General features: G+C 45.1%; 1 protein-coding gene across 1 annotated transcript; it reads left to right on the top strand.

Moving 5' to 3' along the window:
- The first annotated feature begins 8,020 nt into the window (after positions 1-8,020).
- LOC142443506 (uncharacterized) lies at positions 8,021-27,117 on the top strand. The gene is given in 5 exon segments (XM_075544851.1): positions 8,021-8,133; positions 22,081-22,207; positions 24,067-24,244; positions 24,562-26,017; positions 26,020-27,117. Coding segments are annotated over 5 exon segments (1,815 nt in total). The 5' UTR covers positions 8,021-8,130; the 3' UTR covers positions 26,071-27,117.
- Positions 27,118-27,338: the final 221 nt, after the last annotated feature.

Genomic DNA, 27,338 nt, shown 5'->3' with positions numbered 1-27,338 from the left:
GGGTCCAGGGGTAGTGTAAGCATCTCAGCATTGGCAGGGGTCTCTCTGTGGACTCTCCGGCTTCAGATTTCTGGTTGCATCCATGCGGCTTGTTCAGCTCAGGGCACTAAGGTAATTCCATGTGCCTTGTTATCGGCAATGTCTCCCAGGGAGTGAAGTAGGGAGAGCGAGTCTCTCCTACCTCCAAGGAGGAAATACGAGATTTCCCAGAATTCTCAGGAGAAGGCCATGCCCACACAGAGGCCTCATTGGCTATGATCTGATTGACAGGGTAGATTCCACCCCTACTTTCTTACTCCTCAAATTGACAAATGAATGTATAACTACCACCACGATAAGCTGCTAAAAGGACAACCTGAAATGTATTGGAAGCAGTGTGGCCAGAGTTCTCCTTAGAGGCAAAGATGACAGGAGTTCATCTTCCATATTTTAGACATGTCAGGAGAGACCTGTTCCTGGAAAGGACATCGTGTTTGGTAAAGGAGGGGCATCTGAAAAGAAAAGGCCCTGGAGAACATGAATTAGCTCCCCAGCTGCAGCGATGGGCTCAGGCAGAGGCATTGGGCGAGGAGCTGGCAGTGCTCTGCTCTGTTTTGCATAAGGTCGCTGTGGCTTGGAACCGAGAGGATGGCACCCAACAACAGCAACAAACATCTTTCTGGTTTTCCCTGCTCTTAGCAAAGATCCATGTGACATCAGCAGTGAGATCCCTTGTTCCACGTCCTCATCTGAATCCAGCCTGAACCTCTGGCATCTCCCTGTCAATGTAGTGCTGTGACCATTGTTGGATGATCTTCAGCAAAATTTTACTTGCGTATTGTTCTAGAAATTGGACATTTTGTTGGGCAACCTTTCTTTGGAATGGGTACAAATGTGGATCTCTTGCATTTAGCCAAATAGTATCTTCCAAATTTCCTGGCATAGAGGAGTGACTGGAGGGGCCCTCTTGGCTTAGTAGTTTGAGTTGGGCTGCAATCTACAAGGTTGGAAGTTTGAAACCACCAGCGACTTTTATGTTAGTGGGAGTAGACTAGGGAAACAAATTCATGGACACTCATACATGTAGAATAAGAGAGAACTTTATATCAAAGAGCAATTGTATCTTGAGAAAACATTCCAGCTCAGTCCAGATTAAGAACAGAAGTCCAATATTAGCCCATGTGTCGACATCAATCTATAAAGTCATCTTCTGACTCATGGAACACATGCAGGAAGATCACAGGCCAGTGTTTGGGATGTCTTTTGGATCCAGTGGTGCTGTAAACATCTCAGTGCTGGCAGGGGTCTCCAAGCTACTCTTCCAGCTCAGGGCAATAGTGTAATTCCATGTGTCTTCTCAGCTGCAATGTCTCCCAGGGAGTGAACCTGTGTGTTCTGCCTCCAATGAATTATTTATCTTCTTTGTGCCTCCAAATGAGATCATCAAGCTCCTACCTGTTTGACAATGACAACAGATTATGTAACTACCACAGCTTCCCAGAAGACAGACAGGATTTTCTACACCTGTAAACATCTAGAGCTTCGGGAACTCACTGGGGGCAGTTCTATCCTGTCCTGTTAGGTTGCCGTGAGTTGGCATGGACTCAAGGGCAGTGAGTAGAATAGACTAGGCGAGGGACTGCTTCCATGCTTTATCCGCTTGTTGAAATACTTCATCTGGTAGTCCATCCATTTCTGGAACCTTATTTTTGACTAATGCTTTCAGTGCACCTTGGATCTTCCTTCAGTACCATTGGTTCCTGCTCATATGCTACCTCTGAAATGGTGGAGTGTCGACTAGTTATTGGTACAGTGACTGTTTATTCCTTCCATCTTCTCTGGATGCTCTTCATCTTCACTATTCTGCCTATAGAAGCTGACGATATTGCCATATGAGGCTTGACTTTTTTTCTTGACCTCTTTCACTGTAAGATATGCCAAGCCTGTTCTTCTTTTCTTGTTTTTCTCATGGTAGATCCTGGCAAATTTCATTATAATATTTGATATTGTTTTATTGAGTTGTCCTCTGAAATTTTCTACTCAACTCGTTGATTTCATCATGTCTCTTATTTGCTTTAGCTACTCTATAAGAAAGAGTACGTTTTAGAGTCTCTTCTCACATACATGCTGATTTTTTCTTTCTCCTTTCCATTTTAATATTTTAATGAATGATGATTTTGATGTTCTCCCACAGCTCATCAGGTCTTTTGTCATTCATGTTGACAGCACCAAATCTGTTGCTGAAAGTGAGGTCGTGTGTTAGTCCAGATTGACTAGAGAAATATATTCACAGACACTCATATGTGTATAAGAAAGAGCTTTATATAAGAGGAATTGTCAGGACCAAACTTGAGAGTGGCCATACCAGAAGGGTAAGGGGAAGGTTGGGGAAAATAGGGAGAACCATCACAATGATCTACATATAACCCTTTCTCAAGAGGATGGAAAACAAAAAAGTGGGTGAAGTTTGGCTTTGGTCAGTGTAAAACATGAAGAAAAAATTATCAAGGGTTCCTGAGGGAGGGAGAGTGGTAGAGGGATGGGGGAAATGAGAAACTGACACTAAGCACTCAAGTAGAAAGAATATGATTTGAAAATGATGATGGCAACAAATGTACCAATGTGCTTGACACATGGATAGATGGATGGATTGTGATAAGACTTGTACATGCCTCCAATAAAATGATTAGGAGAAAAAAAAGCAAAGTTAGAAGGAAACTGCTTTTAGAAGTATATCGACTTAGATGTATGATAATATTGAGAAAAATGAGCTTCACATTTTGCTGCTTTTACTTTAAAATTTTTTCTGTGATTTTTAGCAAAAAAACCAACCAACCAATAAGAGTGATTCTATATTCAGAAAAGCTCCCCACCCAGTCCAGATTAAGTCCACAACTCTGATATTAGCCCATATGTCTGATACCAGTCTAGAAATTCCTCTTCAGACTCGTGCAACACATGCAATGGAACTAAATGGAGGAAGATCACAGGCCAGTGGGTAGAGAGTCTTGTGCATCCAGTGTCGGTGGAAGTATCTCACCTCTGGCCTGTGTCTTCAAGTGCCTCCTCCAGCTCCAGGGCTCTGGCTCCATCACTGTAGCTCCATGTAGCTTGTCAACAGGAATGTGAAGCAGAGAGTGTGTGCCCTCCATCTCCAGGGAGGAAGATAGGAGTTCCCAGAATCCTTGGGAGAAAGCCATGCCCACACACACAGAGGCACCACTGGCTATGACCTGATTGACAGGCTTCACCCCTTCACTCAAGTTGACAGGAGATTGTGGGACTGCCACAGGTGGGATCGTCTCAAGAGTGTGTTTGGACACTCTGGGCTTGTTGTCCTTTTCTTCAGCTTCAACCTGAACTTCCACTCAAGCAATTGTTGATCCGTTCCACAGTCGGCCATGGGCCTGGCTCACCTGCTAATGTGAGCATTTGCATCCTCTCTTCCTACAGATCGAGTCTAATGGACTTCTGGGTGTTCTATGTGGAGATGTCCATGCACAGATTCCATGTTTGTGTCATTGAAAAGAGTATTTCCCGTGAAAAAGTCTTACATACTTTGCACATGTTCAGCACGTGTCCCTGGAGAAGGACAACATGCCTGGTAAAGTGGGGGTGGGGCCAGAAAGAGAAAGCCCCTCAAGGAGAGAGATTGATACAGTGGCTGCAACAATGGATTTAAGAATAGGAACAATTGTGAGGATGGTGCAGGTGAGCGGTGTTTCACTCTGCGGTGCGCAGGCTTGCTAGGAGTTAGAGCTGACCCCGTGCTACCTAACACAACACCATGAACAAGTCACTGGTGTTGCAAAATTCTATCTTGCAATCTCCAGATTTGTTTCTATAGCTAAGGCTATATTTTCCAATGACTGTGTGTGTCTTCCTTTGGATGCCAACATTCACACCCCAGTCCCCAGTGATTATCAATGTCTCCTGATTGCATGCTTGATCCATTTCCAACGGAAGATGTTAGTAGAACTATTGAGCTTCTTCATCTCTAGCTTGATTGATTGGCTCATAAATATGAAAACCTTGTACTGATGGAACTTCCTTGATGGTGGATAGATATAACCCTATCACATAGCACATTATACTTCAAGATAGATCTTGAAATGTCCTCTTTGAAGATGAATACATAACATAACTCTTGATGGTTTCATTCCCAGCATCGTAAACCATATGATTTTCTAATTCCAAATGGGCAGTGACAGTCATTGTATCTCACTAACTCCTGCTATTGTCGCGAGGTGCCATTGAGTCAGGGACAACTCATAGTGACACAGTGCACACTGAACATCATTGCAAGGACTTTTGTCATTTGGCAATTGCCCCTAGGTGTCCATTGTGTCCACTGATGCAACCACCCTGTCTATACATCACATTGAGTGCTTCCTCTTCGCTGCCTTTCTCCCATTTTACCAAATATGATATGGTGTCTCCTGATAATATGTCCAAATATGTAAGAGGAAGTCTTGCCATCCTTGACTCTAAGGAGCACTCTGGCCTTATTTTATTCTGTCCTTTAGCAGTCCATGGTATTTTCAACAATTTCCAGCGCCGCCATTCAACTGCATCAAGGCTTCTATGGTCTTCCTTAGCCAGCTTTCACATATATATGGTGCAATAGAGAATATCCCACAGCTCAGGTCAGGTGCCCCTTAGTACTCAAAGTAACATCCTGGCTCTTCAGTAGTCTAAAGAGGTCTGGTGTATCAGGTTTCTCCAGTGAAATAAGTCTTTTGATCTCTTGACTGCTGCTTCCATGAACATTGATTGTGGTTTCAAGTAAAACGAAATCCTTAACAACTTCAACCTTTTCTCCATTTATTATGTGACATCGTCTTTTAGTCAAGTTGTGAGCATTTTGGTCTCCTTTAAATTAAGTTGTAATTCATGCTGAGAGCTAACATCTTTGATCTTCATCAGCTCGTGCATGAATGCCTCCTCACTTTCAGCGAGCAAGATTGTGTATCTGCATACCGTTAATAAGCGTTCCTCCAGTATATCCACTCGAATCCAGGAATTGACAGCATTCCCATTGAAGTGTCCCTGAAAGCTGAAGAAACACTGAAAACACTCACTGGTCTTTGCCAGGAAAGTGGAAAGACAGCTCCCTGGTCAACTGATTAGAAGAGATTCATATTTGTATCCATTCCAAAGAAAGATGAGCTGTGTTAGTCTGGGTAGACTAGAGAAACAAATCCAGTGAACCCATATGTGTATTAAAAAAAAGGTTTATGTACAAGAGCAGTTGAGTATGGAGAAAACATCACAGCCCAGTCCAGATGAAACACATAACCCCAATATTAGCCCATATGTCTGATACCTGTCTATAAAATCCTCTTCAGACTCACAAAACACATGCAATGACACAGAATGCAGGATGATCCAAGACCAGTGGGTAGACAATATTTGGATTTTGTGGCATTATAAACATTTCAGCACGGGCCTGGGTCACCACGTGGCTCCTCCAATTCCCAAACATCTGGTTGCCTCAGTGTAGCTCCATGTGGCTTCTCCAGCTCCCAGGGCACAGAACCATGTGTCTCCTTAGTAGAGCATCATCTCAGGGAGTGAGCAGAGAGTCCCTCGTGCCTCCAAGGAAGAAAATCCAGCTATCCCAGGATTCTCAGGGAAGGCCACACCCACACAGGGGCTTCATTGGCTATGAAACCATTGACATACTAGACTCCACCCCTTTACCCTTAATCCTCTCAAACTATCACCAGATTATGTAACTACCACATGACCCAATAGGGTGCTCTAATCATAAAATGATATTATTGGTATCAGAAAAAAGTAACATTTTACTTAATATCATCCAACAATGGTTGTAACAGCACATTGACAGGGAACTGCCAGAAGTTCAGATGGGATTCAGAAGAGGACATGAAACAAGAGATATCATTGCTGATGTCAGATGGAGCTTGGCTTACAGCAGAGAATTCCAGAAAGATGTTTACTTGTGTTTCATTGACTATGCAAAGGCATTTGCCTGTGTACACCATAATAAACTGTCAATGACCTTGAGAAAAAGAGGGATTCTGGAACACTTCATTTTGCTCATGAGGATTTTGGATAGGTTTAACAGGCAGTGTGGCAACAGAACAAAGGCATATTTCATGGTGTAATATCAGGAAAGATGTATATCAGAGTTGTATCCATTCCCCATACTTGTTCACTCTAGATGCTGAGCAAATCACCAGAGAAGCTGCATGACGTGAAGGGGAGTGCGGCATCAGGAAGTGTGGCATAGTAAGTCATAAGACTTCCTGACTCAGGAAACTGCGGATGGTGTAAGATATGAAAATAATAATTTATAATTTATCAAGGTTCACGAGGGTGGGAAGAAAGAGGGAGGGAAAAAATGAGGAGCTGATACCAAGGGCTGGAGCAGAAATAAAGGTTTTTGTATGGACTGAAGGCAACATACATACAACGGTGCTTGGCACTATGAATATAGGGATTGTTAAATTGTTAAAGCTGTCAAATCCTCCAATGAAGTGATATTAAAAATAAAAATATTTTCTGAGTCTAAATGGCCCATACTGTTCAGTTCAGCTCACTAATACCTTAGGTATGCAGGAGGATAGGGGGCTGTCTGACAATAAGAGGTACTGAGCCCATTTCAAGATTCTGAACTACAGGAACCTGGTATTCTTTCAGGACAGCGGTTCTCAACCTATGGGTTGCGATCCTTTGGAGGTCAAACGACCCTTTCACGAGGGTCTACCCAATTCATAACAGTAGAAAATTTACAGTGATAATTTAACAACGAAAATAATATCATAGTTGTTGGGTCACCACTATATGAACAGTATTAAAGGGTCGTGGCATTAGTAAGATTGCGAACCACGGCCTTATGATATCCATCTTCATGTGTCCCCTTTCGTTTTTGCCAACTTTCAGTGGTCCTAAGTTAATAGTTCCCACATTCCAACTTCCAATCATGAGATTTTTGCAATTCTCAACTTTGAGTCGTGCCCCAGCTGGAAATAACAATCCAGAAGGCTCCCCTCCCATCACCATGGTAGACCCCCCTACAGTGAAGCAGCTCTTTGCAGTTATATTCAGAAGCCCTAGGACCTGCTGGACCCATCCTCCAGCAGGATCTCCCACCATGTTCTGCAGTGACCTAGCTTCCAGTATCGCAGCAACACACAAGCCTCCACTGTAAGGCAGCTGACAGACAAGTGGTGGCAAGATGGCATTATGTGGATTGTTTTGCAGCTCAGGATGGAGCCAGAGAACCTGGTGCAGCCTCAACAAATTGCTTTGGTTTCAGGCAGCAACTCAGGGTTCAAACCTAGCTGAGAGGACATGCACTGAAGGATCCTGAGTTTCCTGATCTAAAGTCCAAAATTATGGAGTGAGGAAGAAGCAGTCACTTTATCATTGGTCGCCACAAGTTCTGCTTGATTCACGGGCTGAATGTAAGGCAAACAGGCATGACGACAAAGATTCAAAAAGTTGTGAGTATAAGTGCTTTTTCAGGGGGGCGGGGGGAAAGCTCCAGGAAAAGGTTCCAGGATATCGCAGAGCCCACAGAAGTCCCCGCCCAGTGAGGAAAGTGGTGGGATTCTAAAGGAGGAGCTGAGGAGGGTCCTGTTGGGGAGCGGTTAGGGTTGCAGCTCCCCGCTATTTTCAACTGTGACTATGTTCTTCCCCAGTCTCTCAGCCCAGCCTTTGCAGGCGGGGAGGAAAACGGTTATTCTTGGAGCCGGTTCTGAGAACTGTCCATCAGCTTCCTTCGTGGTAGTGCAGGGAGAAGGGTTGAGGCCCTGCCACCTGTCCTGTCCCCGACCCAACACTAGGCACCTACGGCTGTTCTGGGCGAAAACGCTCTCACAGTTACCCGTGTTCACCCACCATGCTAAAGCCAGGAGACACCAGAAGATGCCTAAGCGGTCGGGGCGGGGCTGAGACGAAAGCCCGCCCCTAGCGCTAGGCTCTTTCTCCTTTCCTGCAGTGGTCACGAGCATCGTCCAATCATCATCACCGAGGGCGGGACCACTAACCCTGTCCAATCAGGAGTCGGGCCGACAGGCGGGTCCTCTCGCGTCACTGCTGGGCGCCACCACGGTTTGCAAACTTACTCTTTGGGGTGCTTCCGCGGGTCTTGAGGACCCCGTCCACCCGGCGAACCCCGACATGGTGAGCGCGGGCGGGGGACGAGGAGGGCGAGGGCGGCCGTTGGAGCCCGCCGGCAGCGTCCGCGCGCCCAGCCCGCCGGGAGAGCGCTCTGCGAGCGGCGCCGCGCCGAACCCAGCCGCGCTCTCCTCACGGTCCGCGCGGTCGGGGCGCTGAGGGCGCGCGCGGGCCCGGGCAAGGGGCGCGCCGAGGGAACAACCGCTCCTCCGCGTCCGCAGGGTCTCCTCACGCGGGACGGACGAAGTCAGGGCTGTTTGTGAGGGAAAGGTGTTCACTCGGAGGGGAGGGCACCGCGACTGAGGACAGACAGACGCGCAGACAGCGCCCACTGGACAACCTAAGAGTGTCACCGGCCGCCAGGGACGAGGGTCCGCGGGTTGGAGAGGTGGTGGCGGGCGGCTGCGCGACCTTCAGTCACCAGACAAGGCTTTTCGCCACTGGGGCCCCAAGAAAAACACTCCGGGCCGTCAAGTGGCTTCGACCCTGCGACGCTGCAGGACGTAGGAGAATTGCCCCGGGGGTCCTGCCTGAGTCCGTCCGTCCGTCCTCACGGGCTCCGAAAGCCTCAGGTGTCTCCTGCGCGTGCAGCGGCGGGGGTTCGAATGGCCGACCTTGCGGTTAGCAGCCCGGCGCCTCATCCGCAGCGCCACCAGGGCTGTAAACAGAGCAGCAGCTTGTCCCTGAGGAACAGCGTCGCGGGGACGCGGTGGGGCCGGGGACACGGTCGTGCTGCGGGACCTTCAAACCAGCCCTTCTCTGCGGGCGCCACCTTCCCTCTGCCTCAGACAGCCTTCCCCAGATGGCCCCAGACCGCGACCGACCGCGAGCCCTGCAGGGTCTCCCTCTCTCTTACACACACGCATGCGCGCGCGGTTCTTGCATCCTGTGTGTTTGCATAGGAGGCCACTCAAGTGTTCTTAAGAGTGGACGTGGTAACAAAGGTTTAACCAAAATGGAGCCTGAACATAATGGGGTCGGATTGAAGCTGGTTTCAGCCATCTTTGTTGAGCTAAGGTTCTCAGGGTCTCCTGCAGGAGGAGGTGGAGTGGAAGGCGCTCTCGGGGTGCCCCTCCCAACTTTTAACTATGGACCGAGGGCGGGGCCTGGCAGCAGTCCCAGGCATAAGGGTGTTTTCACTGGGGAGCCATCCATTCTTGGCCCCTTCTGGAACTGCAGGGAGGGCATCCGCAGGTTCCTGCCTGCTTTATGGGGACTGTGGGGGTGGCTGGCTTATGGGCGGTTAATGGAGAACTTTTCTGAAGTCAACTTGGGTTTACAGCAAGTCCCTCAGGTTAACACTCTGAGAGCAGAGATACTTAATCACCCAACGGCGGTGTTTGCTGTGGTTGGCTGGGTCTGGTGAAGCAGGCTCTGAGTCAGCAGTGGACTGTGGCCTTTGTGTACCCCTGGGGCTCAGGTTCCTTTGCAGATTCTGCTGCAGCTTCCTTTAAAGTTTACCTGGCGAGTCCTTGTTGCTCATTTTACTTTCCTTAACCTTTCCGTTGACTCCCAGTTTGGTGCTGACTTTGTGCTACTCTGGGGGCTAGTGGGGAGCCATGTGCAGAATGTCTTTCAATTGGAATTGGATTGGGGGGCGGGGGGAGGGGGTTGTGTCCCGGCCGCGGGGGCAGTGGTAAGATCACAGGTAGGTGCACACCTGAAGTGAATTGGTTTGAGAAGTGGATTGTCAGGGTTCATAAGCCTCACCTTCACTCTCCCGTGTAAGCCGCGGAGTTTGTGACTTTGGTTCTGCCAAGAACTTCTTCATACTGGTTCCTGCCCCACATTGCCTCGGAGTGTGGCCCGGGAAGTTTTTGAAAATATTTTTGTCACAGATTTTAGGGAACATTCTGGGCCGCTACATTTTGTCCTCCCTCCGTGGTTTGCCCGAGAATGTGTTGGATGAACTCCTTATTGAGATCCCACGCCGATTGATTGCTGTTAGGTTTTTGTATGGCAGTGCACACGGTCAATTTACTGCTAGTCTGTGGAGGCAGGGTTCTGTTTAGTTGGCGTACTCATTGCTAACAGGAGGGTAATAGTTTACTGAGGTGCGTTTTCGAAAAAGGGGCAGCATCTTCCAGGTCTCTGAAGCCATATAGAGTGCCTTACCACAAGTAGAGAAACAAATGTGTATGAGGATAAGGGCTGGGCTGCTAACCAATGGTTGGTGGTTCCAACCATTATTGGGACCCGAAACCATTAGACTTAGCTGATGTCTTCTCTAATGGACACAAGAAACCCGTGTGGGGCAGATTCTCGGTCCTTGGGGTTGATCTGGATGGAATCACCATGGAGAAACAGAAATGATCAGGGAGGAGAGAGGAGGAGGGAGTTATTGTTTAGGAAGCAGATAATTTGCAGAACGTTTTGGTGATAGTTGCACAACAGGATTAATGTAATGGATGTAGCCAAATTACACATAGGAAATAAGTGAGACTGTGATGTTATAATTTTACAAGTTAAAAAATAAAAATGGGGTAGACAAGAATAATAGGAGCTAATACCAAGGGTCCATGTAGAAAGAAAATGTTTGGGAAATGGTGACAACATGTACCAATGTACTTGGTGCAGTTGATGTATGGGTTGTGATAAGAGGTGTAAGAGCCCCAATAAAATGACTTGTTAGAAATACATAACTAAATGAAAAGAGTGGAATCGGTGCCATAGAAAGTCCTAGCTAGCCTCTATCCTGGAGGACAGGACAAGCTGAAAGTGGAAACTGCAGACAGTGGGGAGAGTGGTCTTTGAGGCATGAGACTGCAGGTGACTCACCTGGCATAGGAAGCAAAGGACTGAGGGAGGGGACTCCAAGCTGAGCCCAACCTTGGAACTGCAAAGGAGGTCCCTGAGTGGTCTTCTGGGAGCATCCCCTCTGCAGCCTGTCCCCGACCCAACAGTGGGGGAGAGCCTGCTGTGGGTGTGCTTGGGCGCAGCCCCCTCTGTGGGCTGTAACTTGTTGCTTTGTAATTTCCACTATGAGTAAGGAGCGCTAGGACAATAGCGGGTAATGAACTGCTAACTGGAAGGTGGGCATTCACACCCACCAGCCAGTCTATGAGGGAAAGGTAAGGGATTCTGTTCAAGATGTGCAGCCTCTGAAAGCCTACCTAGGGCTAGTAAGGGATCCGAACGTTTCCATGCTCTGCATGCAGTTGCCAGGAGGGACGAGCCCTTGGAGAAGGACATCATCTTGGTAAATAGAGGCGCTGCGACGCTGAGGGAAGCTTTCAACCAGATGGACTGATACAGTGGCTGCCACAAGGGCTCAAGCTTAGGAACAGTGGGGGCGAAGGAGCAAGACTGGGCAGTGTTTCCTTCTGTTGTGCTGAGGGTCGCTCGGATTTGGAACTGACTCAGTGGCATCCACCACCACCATGGGTCAGAACTGACGGGATGGCACTATGCTGGGTGTTTGAGAGTTGAGGTGAGTCTGAACTAACCTGATGCCAGTGAGCAGAGTGTGAGGTGGGGATTCAGAGAGTCATTTGTAGTTTGAGGATGTTTACAAAGGTCAGACTTGCAGGGAGACTCCGTTGAGTCTGACTCTTGTTGACCTATCCAAAGGGGTGTTGATTTACTGGTCCCTAGTTTGGGGTGAGGTTCTGTTCAGACAACACGCTGTAAGTCTGTCCTGGTAAGTCATGATATAGCAAAGGAAACAGAAAAACAACCTGTGAATGTGATTTCAAAATAAAACAAAGACTTATTAAGGGTTTCCAGGATGATTTGAATTGGGAACTTCATGGCACACGGAAAAGGAATGAAGCCAGAATCTAAGGCAAAATAACGACCCAGGATGTTGACAAGGCACAGGGCCTACCATGCGTAGGTGAAGGCAAGCTGTCTCACCCTGAGTCAGTGAGGGGACTAAAGATGCTGACAGCTGGATCTGCAGACGGTGACAGGATAGTGTCGGTATAGAGCTTGTTCTGAAATCAGCCAGCCAACAGGAGTGCTAGATCGTGAACCTCTTGGAGAATGTGCAGTGCAGGCGTTTCTAAAGGAGGTTCGTCTGAGTGCTATTTTCACATGGCAAAAAAGACAAGTTGAAAATAACTTTGTGTGGTTAAGTGCCTTGGAGTTGGTTCTGAGCCTGTGCTCAGCAGAATGAAACACAGTGTGGTCCTGTGCCGCCCTCACAGTTGCTCCCGTGCCTGAGCCTTTGATGCAGCCATCGTGTCAATCTGGGGACCGGTCTCCTGACAGTATGTCCAAGTGTGTAAGATGACGTCTTGTCATCAAAGGGCTCTAAGTAGCACTGTGGCCATGCTTCTCCTGAGTCAGGCTTGTTTGTCCTTTTGGCGGTCCCTTCCACTGTAATGGTTCTGTACAGCAACATTTTCTGAGAACTTCCTGTGTAAGGGGTTGCAAGTAGTGATTTGTAACCGAACCCCCTCTGGGAGCAAACTAGGGTATTCTGCATCTATGTGATTATAGAGGGAAGATTTCCTTCATTAGCAGAAGCAAGAATGGATTTCAACTCGAGACCCTAAATTGGTCATTTTGCTTAAGCCAGGGGCTTCCTTTAAAATGCTCTTAATAAGTTCAGTACCTCATATCTTCCCACCCACCCACCCTCATTATTGCTGATTTTATTATCCATATCTTAATAAAACCTGACTTTTTCTTTGGGGATTGGGAACATTACAAATAAATTCATAGAGATGCATGTATCAGTCCCTTGTTTTTGCTAGATGCTATGGAGTCCCACTATATTGTACCTCAGCAGGATCCCAGGCACCACAGACTGAGACAAGCATTCCCTGTGTTTGAGCCAACCGCCAAACCCACTGTGTGAATCCATCTCATACCCACATGCATGTTGTTGTTAGGTGCTGTTGAGTCTGCTCTGACTCATAGACACACTATGCACAACAGAGAGGAACACACTGGGTCCTGTGCCATCCTCATGCTGTGAAGTGTGAGCCACTGTTACAGTCACTGGGTCAATCCAGCTCATCAATAACCTTCCTCTCTTTTGCTGCCCCTCTACTGTAGCATACATGATGACCTTCTCTGGGGACTGCTCTCTCCTGATCACATGTCCGAACACATGAGAAGCCTCACCCTCCTTGCCTCTCAGGAGCATTCTGACCATCCTTCTTCCAAGACAATCTGTGTCCACTTTGGGCAGTCCAGGGTATTTTCAACATGTTTTGCCAGCACCGTCATTGAGAGACATCGATTATTCATTGCATTTACTACATGTATACTTTACAAGAAACAAAGAAATCAAAAGTCATGAAAATTTCCTGTGGGTGAAGTAGAGTTGGATGACGTTGGCATTTTGCCAGTTGAAGTAATGTGTCCCCCTGGTGGACACTTGTGGATCATCTGGATGAAGTCTGGGGGTGCTGAGGGTGGTGTTTCTACACAGAAACTTGCTGAGTTGTCTGTACACTGCTTTTCTGTTGTTCTTCCTTTATTGCTACAACAAGGAGCCCCGGTGGCGTAGTGGGGACATATCAGTCAGCTTACCACAAGGGCAGTAGTTGGCAATGACCAGCCGCTCCTTGGGAGAAAAGAGGAGAACGTCCACTCCCGTAAAGAACTACACTCTCGGAAACCCACAGGGGCAGTTCTCGCCTGTCCTTCGGGGTGGCTATGAGGCAACAGTGAGTTTTGAGCATCTCTGCCTTCCAGGTCTCCCCTCCACATTAGCACAGCCACCAGCACTGAAATCCCCGTTCCTCCCCCTACCCTCATGGTATATCACTACTCCCACTATTGTTCCTGAATTTATCGTGTGTCGAGAGCTCTTATCTGTACCAGTGTACATGCTCCAGTCCAGCTGGATGTGTAAGTCCAACCAGGGCTCATGATCATGGTGGGAGGGGAGGGAACATGAAAGAATTAGAGAAATATTGCGTGTGTCATAGCTGCTATGCTGCACCCTGACTGACTGATTCCTTCCTTGGGCCCTCTGTGAGTGTATCTGCAATGGGCAATGTAACTCATTATGGGAATAGAAAGCCCAGTCTTTCTTCCTCAGAAAAGCTGGGACTTTTGAACTGGTAACTATGCATATTGCCACCCCAGGGCTAACCATGCACCACCAGGGCTGAACTGACTCTCCTAGAAGGGCTAAAATTCACACTTCTGTGAACAATGCCATTTTTGAAAAGGTTCAGCTCTACATCAATTCGAACCAGATACGTAATTCTGATGTTTTAAAATTTGAATCTGCTTGCACAGATAAATTGAGGGAGAATCAATTTCTTTAGAAGGTTTAGAAATGTCCCATAGGCTTTCTTTGGTTTATTTTTCACTCTCATGGATGAGAATGGGCCACAAAGGCTTGAGTGCTCAGAACTAAATCAACCAGGGGTACCTCATAAGAAAGGTCTGGCAGTCTGCTTTGGAAACTCTAGGGCACAGTTCTACTCTGGGCACACAGGAGATTGCCATGAGCCCAGCTGATGGCAGCTGGTTTGTATTTGGTTTCCCTGCTGTGGAAAAACCTCTGAAATGTTAGTTCAGTTAACATCCCACATCACTGAGTGGATTCCCATTACATCATGAATGAACATGCACTGTTGTATATGAACTGGACGAGAACAACTCAGTTTCTGGTAAGAGGGCAGAAAGAAAAAGATCTTGCGCAGGGACCAGCCCTCTGAGGAGAGAGGGCGGTTTGGATCGCTCCCAGCAGTGGGTTTATATAGGGAGGGGTAAACAAGTGTGTTTTGCAGTTGTGCACTCAAGCAAGCAGGAACAGAAGCAGACCTTGTGGTTAGCCTTAAGCTGAACATTTTGGGAACTTTATCAGTAAGTTTCTGATCACAATGTCCTGAACATTCAGGAGACCTTATCTGTAAGCTTCTGGTGATTACGTCCTCTAGCCCTTTTGTGCTTAAACAAATGTTACTAAGTTTTGCTTTTTCAAGCATTTGAGCCATTTACAGAAACTATCTCCCCCCCACCCCCACCTCTGTCTTGTATGACTTTTAAAATCAAAGTGCCTTTGCTGAGGCTATGTTCAACAGCACCATTATTTCATATACGTGTAAATTAGAATTTAACAGAGACATCTTTGACCCTCCGGACCCTGGGTCAATGTTGGACTACTGCCTGCTAATCTCAAGGTTGGTTATTTCAAGCCCATCAGCAGCTCCTAGGGAGAAAGATGAGGCTGTCCCCTCCCATACGGATTTACAGGCTCAGGAACCCTTTGTAGGGTTGCCATGAGTCAGAATCAACTCGTAGGTGATATGGCAAATGTTGGTGCAATAAGCCCCTCTTTAGAAAAATCTTTAATTATAGGCTGAAGCTGTACCTCAACTATGCCTCTCCTCCGGAGGCTCTTTATCTGACATTTTACACTTAGGACAATGGTAAAAGATGTATTCTACTATTTTACTAATGGCACATGCCTGGCAGTTAGCAGTACCCAAGTGCTGGGAGAAAGGAATGCTGGCTGTGATGGGGAAGATCATGTGCCAACTGCTCTGGGCCATGATTCTTAGTGGCTTGGCAGTTATGTAATGAAGTGCTTTCCCATCTGTTCGATGATGCGGTTATCCTCCAGTTTCCATGCAATAACCTGCTCTCGGGAACCTAATCTTGTAGAGATGAGGAGAGGATGTCCTGCTTAGTAGGATTGTGCCATGTGTACGATCCACATTGGTGGAGGGGATTTGCCTGGAGTTGCTTAGGGACTCGGGCACAGTCACTGATGCAAACAAACTGCTAAGACGGTTGAGACTGTAACAGACAAAGGTAGGAGGCATTGTCAAGGTAGTGTTCTCTGGGGAGGAGGTGACTTTATATAATTCCGTTGCTTGACAGAGAAAAATGCTATAAAAGGCTGGTGAGCTCTTTGGTTAATGGCATACCCGAGAGGACTAGGGGTGGGCTCTGGGGGCCTTTTGAAGTTAACAAGACATAGACCAACTAATAAAGGTTTCAGGAAGAAGTTGGCATAAAGCAGTGGACCTGAAAGTGTAGATTAACCATCATGGTTTCCAAGCCTATTTTCCCTAGCATCGCTTTTGTAGTGTTAGATGTCTTTTAAAATATCTTTTAAAAAAACATTTTACAGAGCATCTGGTCAGAGCTTACTAACCTGATCATATTTACAGTCTCCTCCAGCTCATCTTTTACAATCCTGTCCATGTACCGTCGTCCTTATCCTGTTCCTGTTCCTCCTCTTGTCTAATGTTCTCAATGTTCTCCGTGGGGAAAGGGGACCGTTACCTGGTTGATTATTCCAGCATGGTGAGTGCCATTCCCGATCTGAAGGGCAAGGGCCATAGTCAAGGGGTTCCCACCGGTCTCTATCCTGTCAGCCTGGTTTCCAATGTTTGTAAGTTGTTTTCTAGACTTTTCTCCCAGTCCACACAGGATTTTCTATTGTGATCCTTCTTCTCAGAGCGCTTGGTACTGGTAGACAGGCACCGTCTACTTCTGGTTGTGCAGTTGTAGAGACTGATGATCACCCACGAGACTAATTATTTCCTGTGTCTTTGAATCTCCAACACTATTCTTTCCTCTGGATGAGGGGAGCCAATAGTTAACACCTGTATCACCTGGTCACAAGGTCAGTCCCCACTCACCAAATTTGCATGTAGAACATGGTCTTTGTGAACTATGCTGACTTGATGTCCCCTGAGGTTATGATCCAGATTTCCCAGGCCCAGTGAGTTCTTTTAAAAATGCCTGTAGGGTTTAAGCAGCAGTCCCGCCTTGGGATCTGATGTAGGTGGGATTAGTATTTTTTCTTTGAATTTCTAGATTTTTTATTTTTTATTATCCCTAATGCTTTCTCATAATTGATGCTCATTATTTCATGATGTGGCATTCTCCTCTATTCTTCTAGAGCAGTGGTTCTCAAACTTCCTGATGCTGCCACCCTATGATACAGATCCACAAGTGGTGACCGCTCCCCGCCCCCCAACCATAAAATTATTTTGGTTGCTACTTCATTATTATAATGCTGCTACTATTACGACTCAGACTACCCCTGTGAAAGGATCATCGACACTCAAGATTCTCGACCCGCAGGTTGAGAACTGATGTTCTAAAGGGATTAACTGGGTAGGGCTTCTTCTTCTCTATTGAAATACCCTTTGGCTCCATTAGGGTTAAATCGTTATCAACTATCATCAAATTGATTTCTACTTACAGTGTTCTCTGTAGACCAGAATAGGATTGCCCCTTTGGTTTTCTATGACTTTAAATCTTTCTAGGAGCAGACAGCCTCATATGACTCTAAGGAGCGACTGGTGGGTCTGAACTGCTGACCATACAGTTAGCAGCTCAATACATAACTTATGACACCAGGGAAACTCCCGCTCTGGTCCGACCCTTCAATGAAGTTTGCACTGCCCTCTAATTTTGGCATTTAGTTACGGATGTCATGGGCCCTGTTGGTGTGGGGTAGTGGCCTGAGTAGCACCATGAGTTAAACACTAGCTGGCTAGCCAGGAAGTCATTCGTTCAAGAACATTAGCCACTCTGAGGCAGACACATAGGCAATTTGCCTCTGTGATGTTAAGACGGCCTCTGAAATGGAATGGAGCAGTTCTCTTGTTCCGGAGGGTCTATGAATCTGAATCCACTGAATGGCAGTGGGTTTGGGTACCGGCTGTTCTGTTCTCCAAGAGCTAACTGTTCTTTTCCTACCATGTGTCACATGTTGCCAGTCCCAGGACCCTGGCCTGTGCTTCCGTTAGCATGGCCATGGCCCAGGGAGGAGACTGTGTCTCTGATTCTGCTGCATCTGAGGGAGCAGACCGGGCTCTGTGATTCTGCTGCATTCAGAGACTTATTCAAATAGAGCAGCAATGGAAATGTACCTTGTTTTCGTGATGTCTGGACATTGCTGCTCCAGTTGTTGATGTCTGAGAAGAAAAACAGTATCTTAGCAAACTGAATATCTGTGCCAGCATTTTAAAAATTGTGAATTGGGTGAAGGTTTATAGAAAAAATTAGTCTTCTTTCCACCTTTTTTATTAGGTCATTTTATTAGGGGCTCATATTATTCTTTTCACAATCTGTACATATATCATTTGTGTCCAGCACATTCATACATATGTTGCCATCATCATTCTCAAAACACCTGCTTTCTACTTTAGCCCTTGGTAGCAGCTCCTCATCCCCCCATCCCCCTCCCTATTCCCCTGAACCCTTTATAATTTATAAATTATTCTTTTATCATATCTTACACCATTCAACGTCTCCCTCACCCACTTCTCCACTGTCCCTCTTCCAGAGAGGAGGTTATATGTAGATCTTTTCATGTCTTCCTCCTTTCCCCCTCACCTTCCCTCCACGCTCCGCTCCCGATATCGCCACTCTCACCACTGGTCCTGAGAGGTTCATCTGTCCTGGATTCCCTGTATTTCCATTTCCTATCTGTGCCAGTGTACATTCTCCGGTCCAACCGGATATGTAAGGTAGAATTGGGATCATGATAATGGGGACGGGGGAGCATTTAAGAACTAGAGGAAAATTGTATATTTTATCATTGCTACACTGCACTCTGGCTTGTCTTCTCCCCACAACCCTTCTGCAAAGGGATGTCCAATTTCTCCCAGATGGTCTATGGGTACCCACTCTACACTCCCCCTCATTCACAATGCTGTGATTTTTTTTGGTCTTTGATGTCTGATACCTGATCCCTTCAATGCCTTGTCATCTCACAAGCTGGTGTGCTTCCGTGTGGGCTTTGTTGTTTCTCAGTTAGATGGCCCCTTGTTTATCTTCCAGCCTATAGGACCCCAGATTCTGTATATTTTGACAGTTGGGCACCATCAGCTTTCTTCACTGCATTTGCCTATGAACCCACTTTGTCTTCAGTGTTCCTGTCGGGGTGGGCTTGTGTGCTTCTGTGTGGGCTTTGTTGTGTCTTAGCTAGATGACCGCCTGATTGTCTTCAAACCTTCAAGATCCCAGATGCTATATCATTTTATAGCCAGGCACCATCAGCTTTCTTCACCACTCTTGCTTATGTGCCCACTTTGTCTTCAGCGATTGAGTCAGGACAGGCTGGTATGCTTCTTCCATGTGGGTTTTGTTGAGTCTCAGCTAGATGGCTGTTTGTTTATCCTCAGGTCTTTAAGACTTCAGGTGCTGTATTTTTTGGTAGCCGGGCACCATCAGCTTTCTTCACCACATTTGCTTGTGCACCCATTGTCTTCAGCAATTACGCCAGGCAAGTGAGCATCTCAGACTGCTGAATTGTTAGAATAAAGTGTTCTTGTGTTGAGGGAGTACTTGTGCAGGGGCCCACTGTCCATCTGTTTTCTTAATACTCAACCTATAAATATATGTACATAAATCTATTTCCCCCTCGTCATATATAAATATATCTACATCTTTATGTGCCTGTATTTAAATCTCTATGACTACCCATTAGCTCCTAGTTCTTTCCTCTATTTCTTTGTACTTCCCTCTTGTCCCACTATCATGTTCTGCCTTCATTTGGGTTTTAGGAATTCCTCTAGGTTACATTGCCCTTGATCCAGCCCTGCCAGACCTCCCACACCCTCCCTGACACTGATTTTGGATCACTTGTTGTTCTCTTGGCCCTGGGCTTGTTAACATCCTCTTCCTTTCCCCCGCCTCCCCTACCTCCATGTTCCCCCGGAACTGTCATTCTGTTGTTCTCTCTTCTGGCTTGTTTATTCCACCTATCCCTTCCAGGAAGGCATGCTATGTACTATCACAAGACTGAGTACAATGAAGCAACAACAGAAAGTAAAACAATAGCTACAGTAACAACACACATGCATACACACATAAACATATGAATAGTTCAGGGTCTGTGTTTTCCTTCACAGGTGCTTTCCAGTCAAGTTTGATGGGGTGCCATACCCAGGTACCGCCTCTATCCCAGGGACTTCGTTGCTCTGCTGCTCTACTGCACGCCCCCAGAGGTTGGCCTCAGTGTGGTGAGCTCATGGTGAGCACAATTCCTACCATGTGTCTCTAGTGTTGCCCCCAATGGTGCTATGGGTCAATGAGGAACGCTGTGTCCCATGTCTTTCCACTATTTTCTGAAAGATTATTTTGCCCAACTTTATCCTGCTCTGGGCTCTGCCCAAATCTGTAAAAGCAACGACTTTCAATGAGGTGAGTACTCAGTGTGTATTCAGTCTCTGTTTTGGAACTTCATGTTTTCAAACCATTTACCATCCCAAGTATAGTGTATTTCATTGCCTTAATAATTATCTCCATAGGGGCTAAGTACTAAGGGCGTGCAACAGAGCAGCAAGGAGAGCAAAGCATTGAAGTCCCTGGGGAATGTGAGAAAGAGACTTTGGGGCCAGAGCATGACACCCCATCAGACTGAAGTAGAAAACACTCTAAAGGTCAACAAATAGACCTTGAACTAGGCTTTTTGTTGTTGTTGGGTTTCTTGCCCTTATTGTTTTGTTTTCCTTGGTTGCTTTATTTTGTTGTCTTCTTTTAATGCTTATTACTGTCACTGCATTTCTCTCTAGATAAGATAGGAGAGATAAAAAAGCAGGAGGAGAAAATAACAGGACCAACGATTAGGAGGGGCATATCATGGAAAAAGGGGAGGCAGGGGAATGGAAGTGGGCATTCACAAATCCAGGAACAAGGGAATGACAGTGATTTAAAATCGACGGTGAGGAGTGTGTAGGGTGTTATGTAGAGCTTGATCTAGGGCAATGTAACAGAGAGGAATTACTGAAACCTGAATTAAGGCCAGACATGATAATGGGACAAGAGGAAATTAAAAGGAAATGGAGGAACAAACTAGGAGGCAAATGGGAAGTTATAGAGGTTTAAATACAGGCATGTACATATGTAAATAGATCTGTTTCCCTATATATAAATATATGTACATATATTCCTTAAGTATTAAGGTAGCAGACAGACTTTGGGCCTCTATTCAATTACTCCCTGAATGCAAGAACACTTTGTTCTAAGAAGCTGGCATTCGGTGATGCTCACCTTCCCAATACAATTGTTGAGGCCAAAATGGGTGAATAAACAAATGTGAAGAAAGTTGATGGTGCCCTGATAGGGGTCTTCAAGATAAACAAATGGCCATCTAGCTGAGAAGTACGAAAGTCCACATGGAAGAAGCACACCAACCAGCCTATGTGATCATGAGGAGTCGATAGCATCAGGTTTCATACATGATAGAACCAGAACAAAAAATCAGATCAGTGTGAATGAGGGGGAGTACAGTATGGAGACCCAAAGCCCATCTGTAGACAATTGTAATGCCTTACAGAAGGGTGACAGGAAGAGATAGCCAGTCAGCGTGTAGTACAGCACCATCAAAACCAATACAGCACCAATAGTACGCACAACTTTCCTCTAGTTCTTTAATGCTTACCTCTTCCCAACAATCATGACCCCAGTTGTACCCTACATATCCCCCTAGATCAGAGCACGTATATGGGTAAACATAAGACCTGGAAACAGGTAATCCAAGACAGGATGAACTCCTTAGGACCAATAATGAGAGTAGCCATACCAGGAGAGGAAGGGTACGGTGGGAGCAGAAAGGGGGACCTGATCAGAATGATCAATATTAAACCCCTCCCAGGAAGGCAAAAAAAAAGAAAAGGGGGTGAAGGGTGACCCATATCGGTCAGTGTAAGACATGAAAGAATAATAATAATAATGTATAAATTGTCTCTGGTTCACGACCGAGGGAGGGGGATGAATTGAGGAGCCGATACCAAGAGCTCAAGTAGAAAGAAAATGTTTGGAAAATGATGATCATAACAGATGTACAAATGTGCTTGACACAATAGATGTAGGTATGGATTGTGGTAAGATTTCTTCACCCCACCCACCGCCGCCCAGTGAAATGATTTTTTAAAAATCGTTATCTCCCATAAGAGTACTAGGTGCCTGTGGTTCAGAATTATGTGACTTAAGCCCAGCCCCTCATGTTGGCTGCCTCCCTCTTCCTCCCGCACACACTGATACCTTTCTGAAGCAATATACACTATCTTTTAGGGCTCGGTGGTCTTTGAGGATGTCACTCTGAACTTCACTCGAGAAGAGTGGGCTTTGCTGAGCGCTACTCAGAGGAATCTCTACAAAGATGTCATGCTGGAAACCTTCTGGAACTTGGAATCAGTTGGTGAGGATGGCATAGTTTATTCACTTTTAATTTTTTTTGGAACAAATGTGTCTTCCGTGTGAACCTCTTTTGACTTAGGCTGAGATATAGCAATGTGTTAGAGGAAGATTTACAGGCCTATTTCCCATGAAATGGTTTTATATTACCTGACTTTTGAATTCTTCTGAATATAAAAACTCCTGAAATTTATAAATTTAGGCATCAACTCTGGAGCACAAAGGAGCTTTGTGGCTTTGAGCCCTGTGAGAGTTATGCGCTAATGCAATATGAACACTGACATTTTTTCTTTTTTTGCTGCAGTCGAACCTCCTCTATCCCCCTTCAGCTGCCACTCAATTGAAAGTGCTAGTTCATCTCCTGGAAATATTTTGTTGCCCTTCATAGTCCTCCCCAAACATAAGCTTTATCACATTAACACAATAGCAGCTGTGCAGTTCTCTGCCTTCTCCCAGTGGGGCTGGGCACAATGGAAAGAGGCATCTGGGACTCCAGGAAGGCAAGACTCTGTAGGATACAGAGGGTTTTTAATACTGGGAGCATACTTAGATATAGAATTAGCAAAATCGATTCGTCTTTGAGAAGGATGATGCTAACTTTGGGGATTTGGGCTCTCAGAGATGTCTAGCAAAATGTACTTTACGTTTATCTTTTTCTTTCCACTTTTCATTCATTCTCATATTTTCCTTGTGAAAGAAGACTTTTTAAAAACTAGCATTGAGCCATGTCAGTTGCTGTATTCCTCCCGAAAATTCTTTTATGCTAATGTCCTATTTATATAGACATCAGAGTCTAATCTTTATGATCTATATCTTAGTAGATAGCATCTGGGTGTGGGTGGTTCAAACTGCTAATGTTCTTGGATTCTAAAGGACTTACAGGGTTAGATCCTTCGAAGAACATATTGGTACTCTATTTCTTAAAAAACAAGCATTTTTTTCGGATCTGAGGACCACTATCCCAAGGGACTCCAAAGTCACTTGTAACAACACAGTTCATAGGGACAGTGGTGAGCAGGACCTAAAGTCTAAATGTTTGTGAGCAGTCATATAAGGTGCAATGATTGGTCTCTCCAATCCAAAGATACAAGAAAATACAAAGATACATAAAAACAATTGTATAATGGATCAGGCAAGCATCAGTGGCCACAACCTGAGGCCTGAACATACTGCTCACCTACTAGTAAAGTCTTGCATCGAATGAGAAGATGTGGAACAAATGTCAAAATCATAAAGAGGCCAGACTTACTTGTGAGTAAGAGATTGCTGGTCTGGAATCTCCAAGACTTTGGCCCTCTGTTACCCTTCATGTCTGGAACAGAACTTGCTCCCATGGTTCAATGTTTATCCAAATTGTAGGTCTGTAAAGAAAAACCCAACAATACTAGTGAAGTTCACACACCATAAAATAGAAAACCATTTAGCTCAAAGGACAGTATTTACCTGAGGACAAAGTTCAGAAGGGCTAGAAAAGTAGGAGGAGTGAAAACAGACTCAAAGATTCCTTCAAGGTTATGATGAGATGAAACATAATGTACAGGGTTTTGAAATGTCAAACTGATGATTTGTTTGGTAAAACCTTGTGTAATTCACAATAAGTTTAGTTTTACAAGTTTAGTTTTACATCCACCCTATGGCTGACAGTTCCATGCCAAAATGGGGTCAGATCTACAGCAGAGGACTTCTTAGTGAACGGACTGCCGTGTGGATCCTTTCTGCAAAGCCCCCAGTCTCCCTTTGCTTACCTGTTCCGCGTTACTTGAAAAGTTGTTTAGCGTTCTGCCTCAGTATATGAAAAGGAATCCAAAAAGGCCTTTTCTCCTCCCTTTTCCACAAACTATATTGTAGCATCCTTTTTTACAGATAACTGTGTTCAGACTGACACCAGTGGATCAAATCCCCAGCACGATGTTTTGGGGAATGAAATCTCTGATGAGAAAATAAAAAGTTTCCTAAGTTATACTTCCTCGTTTGATTTGGAAAGTAAAGAAAAAATGCAGTATGTTGAAGATCACCATGACATTCAGAAGCAGGATTCGAGGTGAGTAATATCTCTTTACCCAGTATATACTATCTAGAAGAGAGAGAGAAAGTGAAGCCTTACTAAATGACGTGCTCACAATGTTCACAAGACTAGTTTCATACATATGATGTAGACCTGCAGGGTCTGAACTATGTGTAAGATACAAGTAGTACTCGGGAAACCCATAAGAAACCGTGTTTGGGTAATTACTTTAATCAAGGCCTCAGTCAAGTTTTCTTGTTATTTCACTTTGAGACAGCACATAAAACATACCCGTACACTGCCAATGGTAACAATGTGGTCATACTAATCACTCACTTCCTTCTTAATTTTAGGGGATGTGAGAGTGGTCACGGAGATCAGGAGAGCCCTGCGTGTGAAGTATGTGGGAAAACTTTTATGCATTCCTCGTCTCTTAAGCTTCATTTAAGACAACACAGTCAAGAGAAACTCTACGAATGTAAGGAATGTGGGAAATCCTTCAGTTGCTATTCCTCCCTTCGTGGACATGAGAAAACACATGGTGAACAGGAAACTTATGAATGTAAGCAATGTGGCCAGAAGTTCATCTGTTCCAAATCCTTTGAAAGACATGTGAAAGTGCACAGTGAAGAGAAACCAAATGAATGTAAGCAGTGTGGCATGGTCTTCACTTGTCCAAAATATTTGCAAAAGCATGTGAAAGTGCACAATGCAGAGAAACCTTATGAATGTAGAAAATGTGGGAAGACCTTCAGGTCTCCCTCACACCTTGAAAGCCATATAAGATCTCACACTGGTGAGAAACCCTGTGAATGTAAACAATGTGGAAAAACATTCAGTAGACCCAGCTCCTTACAAGTACATATGGAAACACACTCTGATGAAAAGTCCTATGAATGTAAGCAATGTGGGAAAATGTTTACGTTTTCCTCTTCCCTGAAACGACACTTACAACGTCATAGTGTAAAGAAACTATATAAATGTAAAGAATGTGGGAAAGCATTCAAGTTTCCTTCATACCTTGAGTGCCATATAAGAACTCACACAGGTGAGACACCCCTTGAATGTAAACACTGTGGGAAAACATTCAGTTGGCCCATGTCCTTTAAAAGACATATGGAAACACACTTAAGATGTCACAGTGGGGACGAACCTTATGAATGTAAGGAATGTGGGAAAGCTTTCAGTATTCGTGCACAGTTACGAACACATATGAGAATGCACACTAGAGGGGCCTATGAGTGTCAGGAATGTGGGAAATCCTTCAGTTCTTCTGCATACTTAAAAGAACATAAGAAAATGCACACTGCAGAGCCCTATGAATGTAAGGAATGTGGGAAAAGGTTATGTTCTCCCGCATACTTACGAGAGCATATGCGAATCCACACTGGAGAGAAACCCTATGAGTGTAAGTACTGTAAGAGAACCTTCGCTTTTCACTCATCCTTTAAAATCCATGAGAGAATGCACACTGGAGAGAAACCCTATAAATGTACGCAGTGTGATAAAGCCTTTACTTGTGTCTCTCGCCTTTATAGACACAAGGAGACACACAGTGAACAGAAACCTTATGAATGTAAGCACTGTGGCAAAGGTTTCAGATGTCCCAAATATTTTAAGCAACATGTCAACATGCACAGTGGGGAAAAACCCTCTGAATGTAAGGAATGTGGGAAAGTCTACAGTATGCCTGCAAACCTTCGGCAACATATGATAACACACAGTGGCAAGAGACCTTATGAATGTCAACAATGTGGGAAAAACTTTATTTGGCCTACCTCTTTGCGATTACATATGCAGTCACATCACGCTCTGATGAGAAGCCCTGTGAATGTACAGAATGTGGGAAAACCTACAAGTGACCCAAATCCTTTAAACGACACATGAAAGAACACATTGTAGGAAATCTTTAAGGCTATAAGGCATGTTGAAAAGGCGCCTTTCACCCTAAAAGCCTTGTAAAACACCCTTTAAAAAAGCTTTTATAAGGATGTCGCAAGACTGTCAGGTATCGCTGTTTTTATATTGTATCCACAAAAAGTACCAAGAAGTTACTTCATAGCTTTTATAGACACCTCACCCTTCTTATAAATCACTTCTGTAATAATTTGAAGATTGTAGTATAACCATCTGAGATGATATCATATGCCCTTGGGTATTGTCCCTGAAGAATGCACTGACAATTTACTTCCAAAAAACTCAACCAGTAAAATGTCTACAGAGTTCTACTCTAACACGTGTGGATCTCTCTCTGAGCCAGAGTCAACTCAGGAAGCGTGGGTTTGGTTTTTATGCAACCTTTCAGGTGTACCTCCTATTTCGTTATATAAAGCTTTATTGTGCCTATGTATAAAACTTACCTTGTTTACAGTATATCTTGGATCTAGAAGTTTTGATTTTCTTTCAATAACATTGTATTTTATATGAAAAGCTTATTTTTAATATATGTTCTCTTGTGTTGAGGAGGTTCTGAGCACAGGTACCCCAGGTCCAAGGAGATATGCGTGCAGCACTCCTGACGCTTATTTCTTGGTGATCTTAGAATTCCCTTTCTGCCTCTGGGGTGGCTCATTTTAAGTATAATGAATGGCCAAGCAGGCCAGTCCCCCAGGTTAGGCTGGTAGATACCCTATTTTCATGGTCCCACCTCCAGAAGAGTACCCTGTCATTTATTTGCATTAGTATCAAATTTCCAATTCCTGTACTGGCCCACATGTACTTCATTTACATAGTCCTACCCGGTTGTTAAGAATCTCTGGTAGCACTGGGGAATAGGTAGTAGATGGTAAACACAGTGTTGGCAGTTGAAAACCACCATAGGATGAAAACAAGGTTGTCTGACTATGTAGTGGAGTCAATTAATTAGAATTTACTGGATGGCTCTTCCCCACCCCCACTCCCCATAATAACATTTGATACAAGTGAGAAAGACACTGGCTAGAAGGACCATTTTAACTCTGCTTTATACTTTTGTTCCTGTATTAGTATTACAATTCCTTTTTTCAGCCCTGACAATACTTAACCCTGTTTCCAAATTGGGAAAAACTGTGTTCCCCAAGGCTGTATTGACGAAGCATTATTTGTTGGTTATTTCCAGGATTTAAATATGTATATAGTAAGCTGTGGGAGT

Source organism: Tenrec ecaudatus, chromosome 1, assembly GCF_050624435.1.
Source record: "Tenrec ecaudatus isolate mTenEca1 chromosome 1, mTenEca1.hap1, whole genome shotgun sequence".
Classification (NCBI taxonomy): Eukaryota; Metazoa; Chordata; class Mammalia; order Afrosoricida; family Tenrecidae; genus Tenrec; species Tenrec ecaudatus.
This window is presented reverse-complemented; position numbering and strand designations above follow the sequence as displayed.